The 19,216-nt window shown below is 43.7% G+C and overlaps 1 protein-coding gene across 3 annotated transcripts in view; it reads right to left on the reverse strand.

Annotated features, from left to right (window-relative positions):
- Positions 1–19,216, reverse strand: part of tncb (tenascin Cb) — a 53,533-nt gene that overhangs the window by 10,205 nt on the left and 24,112 nt on the right. Inside the window, exons 7-14 of one of the 3 annotated variants that reach the window (XM_072387185.1) lie at positions 18,859–19,128; positions 16,195–16,380; positions 14,145–14,234; positions 11,553–11,816; positions 7,940–8,215; positions 3,832–4,104; positions 2,830–2,952; positions 624–767 (exon numbers count right to left, since the gene is read on the reverse strand). In XM_072387185.1, the coding sequence (XP_072243286.1) occupies positions 624–767; positions 2,830–2,952; positions 3,832–4,104; positions 7,940–8,215; positions 11,553–11,816; positions 14,145–14,234; positions 16,195–16,380; positions 18,859–19,128 (1,626 nt within the window). The remainder of the gene's footprint in view (positions 1–623; positions 768–2,829; positions 2,953–3,831; positions 4,105–7,939; positions 8,216–11,552; positions 11,817–14,144; positions 14,235–16,194; positions 16,381–18,858; positions 19,129–19,216) is intronic. The other 2 variants (XM_072387186.1, XM_072387187.1) reach the window with 2 other exon arrangements.

The following is a 19,216-nucleotide window of genomic DNA, read 5'->3' on the forward strand; positions in this document are numbered from 1 at the left end:
GACACACACACAGACACACACAGACACACACACAGACACACACAGACACACACACAAACACACACAGACACACACACAGACACACAAACACACACAGACACACACAGACACACACAGACACACACACAGACACACACACAGACACACACAGACACACACAGACACACACACAGACACACACAGACACACACACAAACACACACAGACACACACTCCGTCAGCATGAAAGGAAGCAAGAGTCGGTCGCACTATTCTACGAGACAAAGTGTAGCTAAAGGTGATGACAGTGAACTTTTATCCAAACTTTTAGTCCTTTCAGACTGATCATTGAGCAATAAAATCCTAAATGTTTGATTCAAAGGTGCCTTAAGATATGATTTGACTAAGATGCTCAGTTATCATTCAACAGTCTGACCCACACAGAACAGTTCAACTTATCCCATTTCTGAGGTCCAGAACATTTGAATAAACTCATCTAAGGCTAACGTTAGCCTTTATTTAGTGTTTGATGGTGTTTGTGTCTGAAAATGACACATTTAATGTTGCCACATGATGCCAAAGAGGCTTTTATCTGGTCCTGATTTTGACCCAGTGGTTTATTAGCAGAGCAGCATCCGTCTCACCTGTGGTGACGCTGTCAGATCCAGGCTCGCTCTCCCTCTGACCCTTGATGGCAACGATGGTGACCTCATAAGTGACCCCCGGCGTCAGGTTGGAAAGCACAGTCTGAGACTCGGAGCCGTCCACCGTCAGCGTTTTGGCTACACCTGGAAGTCCAAACAACTCGTGTCGTTAGGCTTGAAAGAAATCCAAAGCTGCATTTCAACTGCAGGAACCTTTTCCAGGTCTTTTGAAGGCTTCGCCTTCGTTTTGACCACAGGGTTAAACAGGGTTTAAAGCTTTTGAGTTCATTTAGCTGAAGAGGATTTGCTGGTTTTACAGCCTGTTAGCTTCAGTGTAGCAACAGCAACAGTTTCTGCCAGTTATTTACCTTCATCCTGTTTCAGTTTCCTTGCTTCCTGTTTTATTTTGAAGGGCTTCGCTTTCGTTTTGACCACAGGGTTAAACAGGGTTTAAAGCTTTTGAGTTCATTAGCTTCAGTGTAGCAACAGCAACAGTTTCTGCCAGTTATTTACCTTCATCCTGTTTCAGTTTCCTTGCTTCCTGTTTTATTTTGAAGGGCTTCGCTTTCGTTTTGACCACAGGGTTAAACAGGGTTTAAAGCTTTTGAGTTCATTTAGCTGAAGAGGATTTGCTGGTTTTACAGCCTGTTAGCTTCAGTGTAGCAACAGCAACAGTTTCTGCCAGTTATTTACCTTCATCCTGTTCCAGTTTCCTTGCTTCCTGTTTTATTTTGAAGGGCTTAGCCTCTTTTATATTCTATTTACTGACTTCTGTTACTTCCGCCCTCTTTCCCCTCAGATCTTAATTTGCAGATGGCCACACCTGATCCTTGCTTGTCACTTATCCTCCAGGTTTTCCTTTGTTCGGTGCCAGATCATTGTGGGTTGCTCTCTCCGTGTTATTCGATCTTCCGTGTTTCTCGTTAGTTCTGTTTCAGTTTAGTTTGTAGCTTTTGTTCCTGCCTTGGAAGCAGTTTAGTTTTTCACTAAAACCTTTTGTTGATCCAGCTTTTGGGTCGTCTACCCGCTGCTCCTCCACAACTTTTGACAGCTGGTCCAAATGCACCTTAAGTTACTTGAATAATCTCCCTTCATATAACATAATAATGAGTCAGTAACCATGACAACCAGCTGTGACAGCGTCTCCATTTGTATTGTACAAGCTGTTCTGATATCCTAAAAGAGCTTCTTTCATGCCATGGAGCAGATGTGCTGATCACAGCTGGCACATTAGATCAGTGGTATTTAAGAGCATTTTATAACTACATCTGGAGGCATCTTAATTGTACAATATGTTGGTAAATGCTTATTTGTCTGTTTTGTTGTGAATTTGTGCAGACTTGTTCATATTTTGCAACCAACAAACGATTCCTTTCTTCTTTCTTCCTTCTTGGACTTAATGTTGTTGTTTCTTTATTATATAATTAGGATTGTTTCATGGTCTGTTCCTCAGGCAATGACAATATTGTTTTCTTTTAATCAGTTATTGAGGTTTACAGTAAATTCTAACTGCAATGATTCCAGCATGCGTTCTGCTTGCTTTTCATTTAGCTGATAAAATCCTGCTAACATTGAAAGGCTGTTGGATGTTGGAGCCGAACCGCACCTCCTTCCTAAGTTCAAAACTTAGAAAGACAGATGATAGACTATAAACAGTCACTGCTGTTGCCTCTACACATCTGCAAATGATCTGTTGTAATGAATGACACTACTGAAATGATCAGAGTAAGTTATTATTTGTCTCAAAAGGGAATGCTAACAGTAAAAAGTTGGATTTGTTTCTCTTGAGGGATATTTCCATTTTTTTCCTTAAATCCCAGGACGTACCTTTAAGTAGCCAGTAGGGGGCAGCATTAGTCTATCATTTACAGGTGAAAATAGCCATAATTGCTGTAAAGTCATCGATAAGTTGCTGGTTTCAAACTAAAAACATGATCATTGGAGGAAATCTAAGCATTCAATCTTGACATCTCTCTTGTAAATCACAGATATAGCTGAAGGTAAGCTAGCGTAGCTCTGTTGTTGCTTCCCCTATGTGTTGTCAGTGCTTCCCCTATGTGTTGTCAGTGCTTCCCCTATGTGTTGTCAGTGCTTCCCCTATGTGTTGTCAGTGCTTCCCCTATGTGTTGTCAGTGCTTCCCCTATGTGTTGTCAGTGCTTCCCCTATGTGTTGTCAGTGCTTCCCCATGCTCACAGTGACACTGACCTCCGTGCGCAGGCACATAGGTGACCCGGTAGATGTCCACCCGAGCTTTTGGAGTCACCCAGTGAACGGTGGCAGATGTGTCTGTTACCTCAGAGAAGCGGATGCCTTTGGGTGAGCCCAGGTCTGCACAGACAACAGCAGGAGGGGGCAAAAACAGACAAAAAACAGAACATTTTGTTAATATTTGTACTGTTTTCTGACTTGTGAGGAATGCAAAGCGTAAATCATACTATCAATGTGCTTTAGGGAGGATTTTCCTCAACAGAGTGAAGCAGCAGACAAGAAAAGACACACATGTAGTCACCGAGGTGGCCAGAGAAGATCCAACACTGAAAAGCACTAATTTCCAAATGGAGTGAGAGAGAGTGCATGAGAGACACAGACAAAGGGGCCCAGGGAGGTCCCGGCTCGCTGACAGACCCTTCCCAGTGAGCAACGAGCTGCAGTATCTCGCGTGACAGACCTGAGGAGATTAACTTGCCCTCATTTCATGGAACACACAAAAGTGAAACATGCGCCACACAACCCAAGAGTAAAGCCTTGCCCTGAGGGAGGACATGGACACAGACAAGCGTTTTATGTGACACGGACAGCCAGCCGCCCCCAACCACCTCCTTCACAGAAAAAGGCACTGACTCATGCCTCAAAGGCAACATTTGGGAAGATGACTGGACAAAAACGCACATAAAAAGCAGAGTAAAGACCCGATGTCATGAGTGGGGGGGTGACTCATAATCCCAGTATTTACAGGTCGGAATAAGATCCTCATCTAAAAGCAGGATAGTTTCATCTTTAGCTCATCAAATCAGCCAAGATTTGATGAGCTAAGTGTCTCAGACCTGCACTGAGATGCTCGGGTTAGTGATAAAAACATTCATCGTACGTTTCCATGCGGTTACCATCGAAGACAACACTGACAGGATAGGACACCACTGCACAGAGACACCTCCAGAGCTCCGGAGTCCCATCACAGGTTCTGGTTCCCATCATTGCACCATGTACCTGTTCTCACCCTCTCTGTTACAGACTCGGAGCGTCTTCCCAACACGAGCCCAAAGAGCTCCACTTTGTATTCGGTGTCCTCGCTGAGATCTGTCATTGTTGCGTTTCTCTCTTCACCAGCCAGCACCAGCTCTCTGGGTTGGCCCAGGCCCTCAGCCTGGCTCACCATTAGGACAAAGGTGTCAAAGACATCTTCTTCAGCCATCCAGGCCACCATAAAGCTGTCAGGGGAGACCTCGGACACTAAGAGCGCCTGCACCTCCGGTTCGGTCTCTGATTGACAGTGAGGGAGAGTCAGATTTTCCTTCTGTGTATATCAGAGTTGTTTTGACATTTGAGGAACATGGAAGCAAAAGAGGTTAGGGTTAGTTTGTGTGCTCAGTGTAGAAAATGGTTTAAAAGTAAGAACACAGAGGGAAGAAAGTTTAGCCAACATTTGTTTAGATGCACAGAGATTCACTCCACTGGGCTTAGTTCACATCATAGACTGTAAAACCAAACTTATGGCTGTGACTAAAGTTCATCTTTGGCAGGTTTTAGTGGAGTATTACATTACCTAGGCCTGCTATTTTTTATTTGACATTTAAACTACTATTCAGATGTATTCGATCTGTAATGACCTGAAAAATGTGCAGTTTAAGAAGCCCTCGGGGCAAACTTTATACCCCAGCAGCAGGTTTTTCTGTTTCTTTATGGCACAGCAAACCCACAAGCATACCAATACGTTAGAGGGATTTATTTTTATATAATGCACTCCAACTTTGGAGAATCAGAAAGTTTCCTGATGAAAGCTAAAAGCTACTCTGAATGGGGCCATAAGAAGGACCTCTACCCCCACAACACAACATTTACAACTCTGGTCACTGCTGTATAGTTTATAATGTTGCCATAAATTTGACATTGTCCATGTAAAAATCAAAACTGCATTAGAATCAAGCACTTTTGCCATTTTAAAGCACTTGAAATAACTTAAATCTGACTGAACCTGATTAAGTGAAACATTTTTAAAGATGTCAAACAACAATAATGCTCATATAGAGCTCAATAAAGCTCATATAGAGCTCAATAAAGCTCATATAGAGCTCAATAAAGCTCATATAGAGCTCAATAAAGCTCATATACTGCACAGAACAGTGCAGGCATCCTTCCGTGTGTTTACATATGGGAGAGTGTGTATGTGGTGCTGTAAAATCTGGCCGTTAAGCAGTCATTAGAAGCAGTTAATCGTGGTGGTGATGGGAAGAGAAGCTGAGCGACAGCAGGAGTCTATAAATGTCGGAGAAAAAGCTGTGTTTCTTCAGAGGATGAGTCCACAGCAGCTAATTAGCCAGAGAAACTTCCGGCAGCAAACAGATGGATGTCCACGGACTGGACAGAGCTTTTAAAGCAGTCTGGATTGAAGCAGATATAAGTGGGCTCAGGAAAGGCTCAATAAAGCCCAGCGCCACTGCTCATTAAAACACTACACCAAATGTGAAGGTCTCAGGGGTCCTTGAACCAGCCTGAAACCCCCTTTTTTTATTGTGAGGGGAAAAGCGTGAGGCATTTGTTGTGAGGAGAAGCGGTGGAAATGAGAAGCACAGCAGACAAATCCCAGGGAGCTGTCACTCTTCATTAGTCGCCGAGCGGTTTTAGCTGGTCAGTGGAAGAGAGGGAGGGCCACATCCATCAGCTAACATGTGCTAGCTTGCTACTGATTTCACTCTCACACCACCTCCTCTATACTTCCACCCCCGACCCCCCCAAACCCTCCAGACCTGAACAAACACAATCCCTGCTCACAATAAGGAGCCTGTTAGTGGAAGAGGTATGCACTGGAGCCAGCTAACCTGCTGAAAAGAGGGTCTGCGAGCACAACCCCCGGGCTGGTTCCAGGCTGGTCTGATAACTTTACTACAGCAGCTTGTGGTGATATGAACTGTGTGGAGCTTGTTCTGGTCGCTGTCCACGTCTCATTATGGTCCCATCAATCATTACTTGTATGAAACTGTTTTAATCAAAGTTTCCCTACTTCCTCTTCTGCAGAGGATGTTGCTTTCACTTCGTCGTCTTCCTCGGTGATGGTCACCGTGCATAATGTGATCAAATTAGTCTGCGGTCGTATTCAAAAGTTGGAATGTTTTATGGATTAAGTAATGCTAATGAAAAATGTTAAGATGGTTTCACAACACCATTAGCATGCAGACAATAGGGCCATGTTGAGCACATGCCATATTCTGCACGGCCCCAGAAGCCCCTGGCACCCTAGCATAAGAGCCCAGGGGCAATGGCAGCATGAGAATGAAGAACAGTCCAGGCTTGAGGGAACTGGGGATGCATACTGAAGAGAGGCCTCACACAAAGTGACAAAAGCGCCTCAGGGTTTTTATTTTTCCTCCATCAGTCCCCGTCTTTCTTCCACTTGACTGATCCTCATCAGTGAAATGCTCAATGATAGCACTGGAATAAATGCTAACATGAAGTAGATGTCAACAAACTGGCCATTTGTGACCTTATAGTGCATGCACAAAGGTTTCCTGAGGTGTTGAGGAGCTTGTGTTTTATTTGCATTACATGGAATTATTGCCAGATCTTGGTGTCACTATACACGGCCCTTTAATCAGGCCCATACTGTGATTTACAGCATGTTAATCACAGAAAATGACTGTGGTGGTGTTTGGGAGGGGAAACCGGTGCACCTGTTGAGCCAGTTAAACAGCACACTGACCTCTTATTTGGTGCTTCACACAGCAGACTCCGAGCTGTTTCAGACTGGACTTGTACCAACAGGCCGACTGAAAGCTTAAAGGCGGATCGAACATGCATCCGTGCCTGAGCTAATGTAGATTGAATGGGTTTTGTGTGGGCGCTACTGCGGAGCGTTAGCCTATTTCACGATCCGCCACATCAAAGGAGGGGATACATGCATGATGGATAGCTGATTACGGCATGTTTATTGGGGATTTACATCTAAAACTGTTGATAGTCTTTACCGGTTTGAAATATACTTACATACACTACATATAAACTGTTATTGCTTTAAAATAATGTAGGGAAAGTGTCACTCTCAAAGCTTAGCAGTGAGAAGGTAAAGAAAAAATACTTTGTTTCACATCCATTTTTACAAGATCAGTCTTTAAAATCAAGTTTAGCTAAAAATCAAGTTTTTAGACTTTTCAACATCTTCACAAGTTGCTTTTATTATGTTATAAGAAGACATATCATCAACTAAATGAGCTATCGGTGCACTGGAAGTCTCAGAAAGGTGAGGTCAGACTGCTTGTCTGCCCCGTGTTTTGGAGGAAAAAGCTAATCCTGCCTTTATGTGAATGTGCTGAGAGGAACTGACTAAATAGGAAGCAAGCTAAGCAGAAGTTACTGCAGGCTAAGTGCAGAACATAGCAGAAGTAAGGAAGAACGAGGAGCACTTAATGAGCACGTATCGGGAAGCTGTGAATCACCTCTAGGACTGCTGGGAACCAGGCTAACCCAGGAGCTAGCAGTGCTGCCTGGGAGTTTCTCCTGGATTAGCTGGGGGTGTACCAACCAGAAGCAGCAGCTCACTCCACTCGTTCTGAGCTACCAGCTGGCTCACCCAGCGCTTCTCACACTGCTGCTGCTGTGTTTTACTGAATAACTGAACTAACTCGTAGCTCTCGGAGCCAGCAGATTGGAGCTATCCTGGACTGTTGAAAGCATAGAAAGTGAATAGAACAACCATGATGATACTTCCATATGCATACAGCCTTGTAGAGATGCTTCTGCCTTCTTGACAATTGCTCTTTGTTTTTTTTTCCCAGCAAGATACTAAAATTTACAATTTGGAGGTACACAGATGAGTTTTTACAGGATTTATAACTGTCTGAGTGGTACATATTCTTAAACTTTCAACTTCATTTTTCAACTCATTCCAACTCGCATTTTCTCTGTAGGAAAAACACACAATAAATACGTGTCTTTCCACTTAGAAACCACTGTGTAATTTACCAAATAATTCACCAAATATACATGCATGTACACACTATAGCATCTAAGTAAGGAAGTCAGCAGAGAGAAGTTAATTCACTGAGTGCATCGGAAGAAGAAAGCAAAGAACAGGATGAGGACCCAGTGCGGACGATGTTGATACCTGTAATGGTGTCTGCAAACACGGGGTCTAAGAGGCCCCCACTGTACAAGCCGTACACATTGGCCCTGTACCAGGTGCTGGGGGAGAGGCCAGAGACGGCAAGGCTGTGAGCATCGGCGGGCACCGTGTGGTTTTGCCACTCAGCCCCCGTCTCTGCATCTGTAACCTCAATCAGAAAGGCCTCAAATGCCCCGTCTTCAGCAGACCAGGACAGGAGGAAGCTCTCCCACGTCACATCGCTGATGGTAACGTTAGTCACCACTGGTTTCTTTTCCTCTGGGTGATGACAAACACATCCACATCAAAAAGAGTGAACACAAGAGGTTAGACCAAGTCTCACATTTCAAAGCTGATGCTGCAGGAGAGCATTGCAAATATTCACATTTTTTAAAACCCACATGGCAACACAGCAGCACACACAGAGGATTTGATCTGAACCTAGCTTGCTTACAGCAACTTGCATGGGAAAAGACATTTAAAAAAGTGTCTGAAGTTGCTCAACAGAGGATGAGAAAGAAGGTTTTCTATTTCAATATTTTCATTTTGCCATCAGGAAAAAAAGAGGCGGCCTTCACTTTGTCTGGAGCTGAATGTTCCCGTATTTCCACTACAAAGGCCAGAGGGAACAAACAGCCTCATTATCAGGAGCTGCTCGTAGCCATCCTCTCTATATTACCATATAAGTGGAGGACATAATGATAAAAAGCAGCAAGCAGACATGCTGATGCAGCTTGTGCCCATTAATGGCTGTGAATGAGCCATTAACATTTGAAGGTGCAGCGTAGCTGCCTGGTGTGGCAGAAGTACGCTGCTCACTTCAAACCTGTGGGGAGGCCATGCAGAGCCATGCTCAGCGGTCTGTAATTGGAGGCTCTTACATGTGCAAGCATTCAGAGAGTAGTCTCGAAAGAGAAAGATATAGATAGCTCAGGTAAACATTAAGGCTCCCATTATCCTCTTTTCCCTGTGTGCCAGAGAGAATAAATTGAATGGTGGACAATGGGAGTGTGATGGGATGCAGGGGGCTTTGCCTCAATCAGATGATCATTACTCACGAGATCCAACACAGAGAAGAGAAATTCTGTGGCTGATGAGTTTGTGACCCTGCATTGTGGGAGTGGATTTATCCGTTCTTTAATAAAGGCGTAATGGGAGCATGTTTTTCATTTAAACCTGAGGGAACCTTTCACCTCTAGCTCAGGCAGATGTGAGACAAGACACAATCAAATGGTCCCCTGAGATATCACAATTTCCTTCTGATATCTTTCATTTGATTCACATCATGTATCCTAGTGAAAGCAGCAGCACAATGTGTGTGTTAGTCCTGGGAATAAGCCATGAGCAGCAAGCTGCAGCACAGATCTCATCATTGCATGCAGGACGATGATCTTGTTATTTTCATGCTTTCGGTTCTCTTTGTGGAGAAATAGCTCCTCATGCACTTTCTATTCGACAAACCCAACAAAAGGTGGCAACAAATGTGTAAAATTGGCTCATTTTTAAATACTGGGGCGGTTGTAATATGGATGATGTAGATAACATTGACATCAACATGTGTGATGAGTTATGAAACAAAGTAAAACGCAGGATGGATTCACTGGGCCTCACTTTAATGAGGATTTGCCAAGTTGATGAAAGCATAATGAGAAAACTGAGCTATATTCTTTCAATCAAGGCGAAGAAGAAGTACCTTTATACTCTTTATAAATCAAGCGAGGTGCAAAACTGATACCAAAAGCAAGAATAAACAGCACTCCCTGGACTCCACTCAGTGTAAACTTTAACCTTTTATAAATAATGATATAGATGAGCGCTGGGGCTGGTTCTGACACCACAGCTTCCAGGTCCGTGTGCTGAACCTGTTTCCATTTAACGAAGCTGAAATAACCTTCTATTTACACCTTTTTCTACGCTTGTTTTGCAACATTTCTTGTTCTTTGTGTGCAAAGTGTGAATATGCATTAAGAAATGCAGTTAATTTAAATGGCGAGGTGCAGGAGAGAGCCTTGTTGTGGTTGATAAACTTTTTAGATTAGTTTTAGATTATCCCTGTTAATGTTGCACAGCAGGAAGTCCCAGGGGACCCGGATCCCTCCTGCCTGGGCGTACGAGACGTATTATATACACTCAAAATATTACACAGTGTTGCTCAAACGTAAACGAAGCCTTTAAAAGTTTAGAAAACTGGGCTGTGGGCTTGTTTTAAATGCCTTGGACAGTCCTTAGTTTTAGTCAGTCCACACTTCACTTCCCCTGCTCCACGCCGGGCTGCTGGAGGTGATGTCACTGTTTATCAGACCAGCTCTAATTAAGAGAATAAAACAGTTATCAGGTCACTGGTTCAGAGACTCTTCTTACTCACTTGATTCATTTTTTGATAATTACCAGGTCCAAGTTGAACCCGACCTCCCCCTCCTCGCTCCTTCAGAGCCGTTTCTAAATGAGCGAAGCCTGTGTTTGTGTAACATGTCTGGAAACGATAAACGGCCCGGCTGTGGATTAGAGGGCTGCTGATTTTGAAGACATTTTAACAGGACTCACAGCATGTGGCCTTTTATCTGACAGACCCACAGTTCATCGTGGTCAAATCGCACAAAACCAGAGGGGAGCGGGGCTCACGCCATCAATTATCACATGAATGAACAGGGCGCACACATGTCCTCCCAGCCTCCTGCACCCACCGACACACCGAAGGTCCACTCAGTCTGAGTCTCTTCTACATCTCATGAGCACACATGCAAGTGGGAGCCTCTGGCTTTTCCCTCTGCGTCCAGTGTCCTGAGACGGCTTTTGTGAACTGATGCCATATCAAAATAAACTGAAGTTAAAAGGAGAATACACATGCGTGTGCGTCCTCATCCACCCCAACACACACTAAAGTCTGTTTGCTGGTCCTCTCGGCACCTTACAATCCCAAAGAAAGAAATGATCAGTTTCTGCTCGTAACCCTGCCTCCAACGAGGATTTGCTTGTGGTATATTTGGCTTTGAGGCACCCTGACCGCAGCATGAAAAATACAGTCTCTTCATTTATTTTTCCTTGTTTTTGTTGGAATAAAAGGAAACACACGTTCTATAATGAGCCTGGGGGGAGAGACACAATGACTTACAGTGAGAAGCTAACAATGATTTCAATTCATTGCCTCAGTTTGGCTGCAGTCGTGAAGAACAAAATACAAAATGCTTTAGGAGAATGTTTCCTTTAACCTTTTTGCCATCAGCCACAACCTCATGGAAACAGTGAGCCACAGATTCAGAATACAGTATTTTATTAGCTAGCTCTTATCATCAAGATCCCGTAAATTAGAAATGTATTTATCTTATGCTGTAACTTTAAATGTCTGACAACGATTAGAGGTGTTTTCATGTTCCTCTGGGACCAGAAAGGAGAAACTGGCTGTGCAGCACGCTAAAATCTGAGAATCCAGTATCCCAGAAGCTAGATGTGGTGAATAATAAGTTCAAAACCTTTAGTATAGAGAGGTCACCTTCAGATACAAGCTAACAGGCAATGTTTTAAATACTATTTACCTTTTGGCATTTGGCAATCATGTCAAACAAGGTACTGCCACTCGTTTGGGAACTTTCTGAAGCACGTTTTCGTCAGCACTGACCTGTGGGTGCTGAGATGGTGGCGGGTACGCTGGTTTTGTGGCCCCTCTCTGCGGTGATGCTGATGGTGTACAGCATGCCGGGCGTCAGGCCCCTCAGGGTGTGAGACTCCGAGCTGCTTGGTACCACGTCTTCAGCCCTGTGGCCATCGGCGGAAACATAGGCCAGTCTGTAGGAATCTAACTTGGCCAGGGGGCGCTTCCACTCCAGCATCATGGTGGTCTCAGTGACCTCTGCTACAGTCAGGTCTTTGGGAGCATCCAAGGCTGAAGTTAGAGAAGGGAACAAGTTGGATAGATAGTTATTATTCCACTGAAAGCCATGTTTATTCTTTTCATTGTTAGAAAAAGAACAAATGCCAGATTCTAAATTTTCTGACGGACCTTAAACGCCTCATATTTGACACGCTCCATCAGGAATGACAACGAAAATTAAGCTAAAAAACGTCCTCAATATTCTGCTTGCTCGTCTTTATTCTCCATGTTTAGTTTAAAACAATCTGCAGAAACCAGGTGCAGTGAGAAAGTGTATTTTAGCAGCCACAGACGAGGCAGATGTGACAGAAAGCCCATAACTTTCTGCTGAAGTGCGGGTCGTGTTTGCAGAGAGCAGAGAGGAGACAGGAAACGAGAGGGAAGTGGAACACCCGCAGATGTCAGCCGGCACACAGAGTGAGCTGCCAGCTGTCTTGCAGACGATAAAATGGATCAATCTTTTTCTCGTCAGTAAAAATGACCGTGTGCACCCGGGTGTTGCGTTCCCATCTGTGTCATACCACGCCAGGGCCAATAAACCCTGTGACTTCTGCAGAATAATTTGGAGCCGAACTCAATGCTGACTGAAGACTTTCACAATGCAATGTAAACCCAGGTGCAACCGTCTTTGAGCTCATGCCCAAAGAGCTCTGCAGCATTTCTGCACAGACATGATGTATGACTTCCTCCTTGAGTAATACAGTAACAGATCATGATGCAGCTGTGGACTTAAATGGATCTCCAAGGTACTCCTGAGTCCATGTGATTTTGCTGATCATGGTTGTTTGACTGGCTGTATGTTTCTCAGCTGAGGGCTTGGAAGTCACCACCATTCAACTATAGTTTCCACTCCGGGCTTTGACATATTAAGCTTTACTACCTGAAAAAATAAAGAGATTATACACCATAGATGTTGAGAGAGACCGAAGTTCTTTGCAATTTTACCCTGAGATAATCTTTTTAAGGAGTCAAAAATGTTCTGGGTCAGTTTGGCACCAAGTTGTTAGCCACAAACCCTTCCTGCCTGGAAACAAAATGCCTTTGGCTGCTCCTTTTATACCCAACGCTGACAGCCTCACCTGCCACTGATTAATCTTCTGATTGTAGACTTTTTCAGAACGTTGTTACTTGTAGATTCAAACTTTCTTTGCCTCTCTCCCAACTTCTTTTTGTGTCGCTGGTATCAAAGCTGAAATTTGTTCATATTTTCTGAATTCAATAAAGTTGTTTAATGAGGACACTGAAAATACTTTCCTTTCTACCTTTGTCTATCAAATAAAAGTTCAAACAACCAAGAATTTGCACATTTGTTATTGTGTGGATTGTATTTCCACATTAACATCACCAGCATCACATTGTTGATTGTTTAAAGATTTCCATAGATCCTGCGTAAACATTTTTTATTTAATGAATGTATATTTTTGCTGCTATTTATTTGGGAATCTGGGAAACTTGTTGTTGTCTGCATAGAAACTCCAGTGAAATATAAATTGAAAAATGCAGCATGAGCTGAAAATGTACAGAAACATCAGATCAGGCGAGTGGGACGCACTGTATATGATGTGATTATATACGCAGTAAGGGAGCAACGATTAGTCGACGTTGTCGACAAAAATCGATAACATAATTAGTCGCCGACGTATTTAATTGTCGATAATTGTCGGTTACGTCATCACACGTCTTTTTCACGCTGTCGAGCTGAACATCATTTTTCGTACGGAGTGAGTCATCTCACTTCCTACCTATCTCTGCTTAGAGACGCATGCGCATTACGGTAAATAATAGCGGGAGATGACCTGTAGAAACAGTGAAATGGCTGCGGCTGAATGATCGTCCTCTGTCCAAAAGTGTCCAGGGTCTGTGAGCATTTCACCCTCAACACCCAGAAAAAATAGATTAAGTGAAAGTTTTGTAAAGCCGACCTCACGTATCACGGAAGCACTTCTGACGTGGACTCACCATGATAAGATATTTAGCTTGTTAGCGTAGCCTGCTAGCTATAAATAAGCGGAGTTGTCTTGGATTTTAACATTAAAGTGCAACATTAAAATTGTATCATTCAGCTTCAGTCCACAGTTATAATCAGGCTGTATTCTTTTTACTTCTTCACTTTTTGGTATTAATTTGATTGTTGGTGCATTACAGCCGCACTCTTCTTAGCATTTTCAGTTAATGTTTAAAGTCACGATGAAATATGACTTGAATGTATCCTTTTTCAGTTTCAGATTGTTTTAATTAGTAATTAACCGATTAGTCGATTAATCGTTTCAATAATCGATGACGAGTCGATTATAAAAAATAGTCCTCAGTAACAGCTCTAACAGTGTGTAAAGGACTCACCGGTGACAGCATTGGTGGTTGTTGGCAGACTTTCCCGCTCATCTTTCACTGCCGTCACACCCATCCCGTACTCTGTTCCAGGTCTCAGGCCTACAGAGCGGAGCAACATAAAACACTGTGAAACAGACATTAAAACTGTTCATTTTTGTTAGAGCAAATCCACTGAGGTGTCCGTAAATGAACCGAGGGAGCCTCTGTGGTCAAGTGGCCAGCTGTTTCAGCTAATGGCGCCACTAAAACGCTCTCTTGTGGCTTGATTGCACAATAGATTGCAGCCTAATTGTGTTTCATGGTATGCCTGCGTTCACCGTGCAACATCAGCGTCGTATTTGCATTGATGGATCTATAGAGCCCTTGTCGCAGAGTGAAAACACTCCTCACCATGATACAGCAGGCTCCGGGGGCCGTTTGGTCCTCACAATTAAGTCCTCTCTCACACTGATCACTTCTAATTCCTTTATTAACTCCCACAGAGGTCATCGCACACAGTGCTTTGCTGCATGAAATTACACCTAATGCCCAGGAAACTCATTATCAATAAAATCACGAGCGTGAAGGCAATTACAGATAATAAGTGTGTGAAAGAAGTGCTGAGGTGTGTGTGGAGTAGGGGGAGTATGTCGGCTGAATGAACGCAGTGCTTTATTTTCATGGGCTGGGCCTCCCAAGGACAAAGAACTGGGTCACACAAAGACACTACCAGTCTGTTTTTGGAGGTTTGTTTGTTTCTCATGGTGTCTAATCCTGCCGAGCTGAAGCACTACAGCCGAGAAACAAACAAACCGCGGAGAAATCCATCGGCTGTATGATGTCAGCGGTGCAGCAAGATGAAAACGCTTTGCTGTCTTAGGCAAAGTGACACTGTTTTTCTATTTAGCGCCTGAATCCCAGACACCTCCTGCGTGGATTGTTAAAGAAAGCGGGCCTTTTGTAGAAAGGCAAACATTTCACAGAACAACACAAAGGCAACCCATTTTGGAAAAATGAACAGGCTGGAAATAACAGACAGGGAGCCCCACAAACACTCACCCCGAGAATTAAGAGAATAAACCCTTAACATTGTGTCATTTATTTTCCACAGAGGCTTTTCAGCTGTGTCATTGGGATGCAAAGTGGTAATGAGCCAACGTGACTGCAAAAGAGCCCAAAGAATCAAAACAATAGAGCTTGTATGCGCTGAAACGGCCCAATCGCTCAGCTGATCAATGGAAGACACGTCGTTTGGGATTTAGTTCAACTAAAAACTTCAAACATTCTGATTGGTTGGGCTTGGACACCCGCCAGGATTATGTTTTTATGCTTTTATATGATTTGATCTAATTATACGCCACTTATAGCAACCAATTATCTGCGTTGCCAGGTTGTAAAGAATCCCTGCTACCACTTTAATCATAACTAAGTCAGCAGATAACGTTATACTGAAAGCATTATTAAGAATGCACAACTCTTTACAACATATTTGTAAAGCTAAATGAATGAGTTGTAAGTTTTTTATTGAAATAGTTAAACAGTTATTATGTAATCTGCTTTATACCTTAGTTATAAACCATGAATAAAAAGTGTCCTTTTGCTGTACAGTAATTACATTTTCCACATTTCCTTTGCTTAGGCTTTGCTAGCTTTAGCAGTTTGCTGCATCAGAGCTTTATCTGTGGTTGATATTGATTAATATCTATTTTAACACTTTATATCTCAGTTATGTGTCACTGTTAGAAAAATCTGACGAAAAACCAATAAAATAAGATTTGGGTTTAAGTGCTGTGACTAAAAGGCAACAATAGAAGAATATAGCTTATGGAAAATAGAATTTAGTGTTTTATCAGGACCGTATTAATGGTTAAATAGTTAACTAATATTGCTGGATAACTTGGAAGTTACTAATCGAAAGAAATGATTGTTTTCACCTCACCAAAGACAACTCTTTGCTTGGTTTAAGTCACCTCTAACAGTCTGTTAAACCGTACGAAGAAGCTCGTGTGAATCCGAGTCCATCTCTGAACAACTGCTTGTGGTAGTTATGCTAGTTAGGGTGAGCATTAGTTTGTAATACCGGTGATCTTGGCCTGGGTGAAGTCCTTGGGTCCAGTAGGGAAGAGCAACTCTCCGTGCTCGCCCCCAGACAGAGGGCCATACTTGATGCGGTAGTTGTCCACCTGAGCTTGGCTGTTCTTCCACTGGAGGGTGATGCTCTCATCCGTCAGCTCGACTGTCTGCAGCTCCCTGGGAGCGTCCAGGTCTGCAACGCAGAAATCAACCATCGCATCACAACTCATTTCTCTTTCAAGCATGATGTTAGAAATAAGGCAGAAAACATGTCTGCTGCTGACCAAGTTAAGAAAAATGAGCTTTTTCAGATAAAACTTTCAAACTCAGCAGCTAAAGTCGATGTTTGTTTCACGCAGTTACAATAATTTCACATATTCATATTATTCATATGACAATAGAATAGTGGTCATTTTATTGTGTTGAATACTTTAAATGTGGGGTCATATCCATCTTTGACTTGAAACTGGATATTACTCCATAAAGGCTCCATAAAGCATGAAAGAATCGTTCCTCTTTGGACAGACTTTAAGAAATAAAGCTGCTGGATGATCCAGATCCATTTCCTTTAGTCAGACAAAGACAAAAGTGAGATCAAGCCAAGGAAGAGCAGTGAAAGACCTCAGTCTCCAGTGTGAAAAGCTCCAAACCAGGCCAGAAACCTGGCTGTCATCACACACTGCAGCAGCCATATCAAGGCAGCCGACTATCACCTGAGGAACATTTCACCGATTAAAGGACTAATGTGTCAGAGTGATTTATAAAAGCTGATCCGAGCAGTTTTCTCCTGCAGACTTGATTACCGTAACAGTGTTTTCACTGGTCTGCCTCAAAGATCGATCAGCCAGCTGCAGCAGATTCAGACGCTGCTGCTCGAGTCCTCAGAAGAATGGATCATATAACTCCAGTCCTGAGGTCTCCTCCGGCTTCCTGTCCATTAAAGGATTGATTTGCTGTTGGTCTGGAGCCAAAGTACATCCCAGATCTTCTGGTATGTTAAGAACCCCCAACAACCCTCAGGTCTTCAGGAACAGGTTTGCTTTGTGTCCCCGGAGTTGGAACCAAACGTAGAAAAGCTGCTTTCAGTCTTCATGCAGCAGGAAAAACACTCGCGGGTAAATTCTGTCTCAAGCCTCGCTGCTTTTAAATAAAACCTGAAGACTTTCCTGTGTCCCGCTGCAGTGATGAATTGATTACATTAGCTTTTAACTTTCCCTGCATTGTACCTTTCTCTCTGTTTTACATAAAATGCAAATGTTCATGGAAAAAAGGTTCCAAATCAGGTACTAATGATCAGAACCGAGCAGAACCTTTCTTATTCAAACCTAATGAACACTTGCTGTGTCGTCTCTCCACAGTCTCCCTGAGGTCTTTAGGTCTTTTTAGATTTCATACCAGTGCCATTTCCTGCAGGACTGACCACCACAGAAAGTTCAGCTCAGCAGCTGATTGTTTCATGCAAAAACAGTTAATTATCACATATAATTATCACATATAATGCAGTTAATGGTCAACGAACATCCATCTTTAATGGGAAGCGGTGCTCGGGCAAAACTCCCATAAAAAGTCTTGCAACTGAAGAAATTGGTCCAAATCTTCCTTTTTTAAAGGATACTGCGGCGTGTTAAAGGACATTTACTTCGACTGGAAGTGTTCATATGAGTCGTCTACTTTCCCTTCCACCATTTGTAAAACACGTGGGGTGTGGGCTGCCTTACTGGGTCGTACTTAATGTGCTCCCAAAGCAAGAAAAAGCTTCTCCTCGGAGCCTTTTCCAAAGTCTTGCCTCTGCAGCACCTGCACACACACCACCACAGTGAGCTGGAGGAGCAGTTTGCACTGGGTTAGCCCCAGAAATGGTGCTAACCACAGACTACGACTCAGCGGAGCTGACATAGCTGTGCTTGCTGTGTAGCAATAAAAACCAAAGTATCACTTAACCAGCAGGACAACAGCAGCCGTGGCGTCAGCTCTTAGGCTCTGTGATGTGGACTCCGGTTGGTGCCATTTTCTTTATCCAACATTTGTTTTGTCGTAGCTTAAAACAAATCCTTTTCTACCTCCTGTAGTTGCAACTCTTTCTCTGACATTACTTTGCTGTTTGCGAGCTGCTCTCACTCTCTATCCCTGCAGTGATCTATAGGTAATGCACAATTAATGCTTTAATGCACCGAGTGCATGCAGGAGAGAAGGTTAGTAGGAAGAGGAGCTGTTAGGTTGTCCAACCACTAGCTCACCTTCTTACATGCCTGGTTTCTTTCACAGAAATTCATTGATGGCTGTTTGAAAGTGACGAGAACATCAACAGATTTAAAAAACTGTGCATTTAAAGAGGATTAGATCTGTGGTTGACTGGAGGACTTGTTGATTGTACCTCAGAGTGGGATGCATGTGTTAAAGATCCAGGCAGAGCAGCCAGAGGACGGCTGCAGCGGCTCCTGTGTTTTAGTGTGGAGGGGGACTCCTAAACTGGACTCCATGTGCATCCACACATCAGCAGGATGTCCCCCCTCATAAAGATGTAGCAACAGCTAAAGTATGTGTGGTCCCCACATGCCTCTGGCAGCTAATTAAACCTGGCTGTAAAAACCTGTCCGTGGCTGACTGCTTCACATGGAGGACGAGTTATAAATCACACGCTTCGCTTTCTGGCCTCCAACACAGGGCTTACCTGTGAGGAAGGATTCGTAGACAGGGATGCTGGTCTGCTCTCCCCTCTTGGCCTTGAGAGACACCTCGTACTGGGTGTCGGGGCTCAGGCCCCCCAGGTGGTACTGGGTGTCAGTGGAGGGCAGCTCCACCACATTGCGGACAGCAGGGTCCAGGCTGGGCCCGTAGGAGACGCTGACTCCGTCCACGTCGGCCACAGGCTGGAACCAGGTCACCAGCGCGGTGGTGTCGCTCACATCCCGCACGTCCACCTGGCCGGGGGCATCAATCACTGCGAGGGGCAACATAGGGATGGTTGTTAAAGGAAACAGCAGAAAACTGGGGGTCTCCTCCCCTGAGAGGACAGGAGAGGATTGCAG

The sequence above is a fragment of the Leuresthes tenuis genome, unplaced genomic scaffold (assembly GCF_036924035.1).
Source record: "Leuresthes tenuis unplaced genomic scaffold, fLeuTen1.0.hap1 SCAF_6, whole genome shotgun sequence".
Taxonomy (NCBI): domain Eukaryota; kingdom Metazoa; phylum Chordata; class Actinopteri; order Atheriniformes; family Atherinopsidae; genus Leuresthes; species Leuresthes tenuis.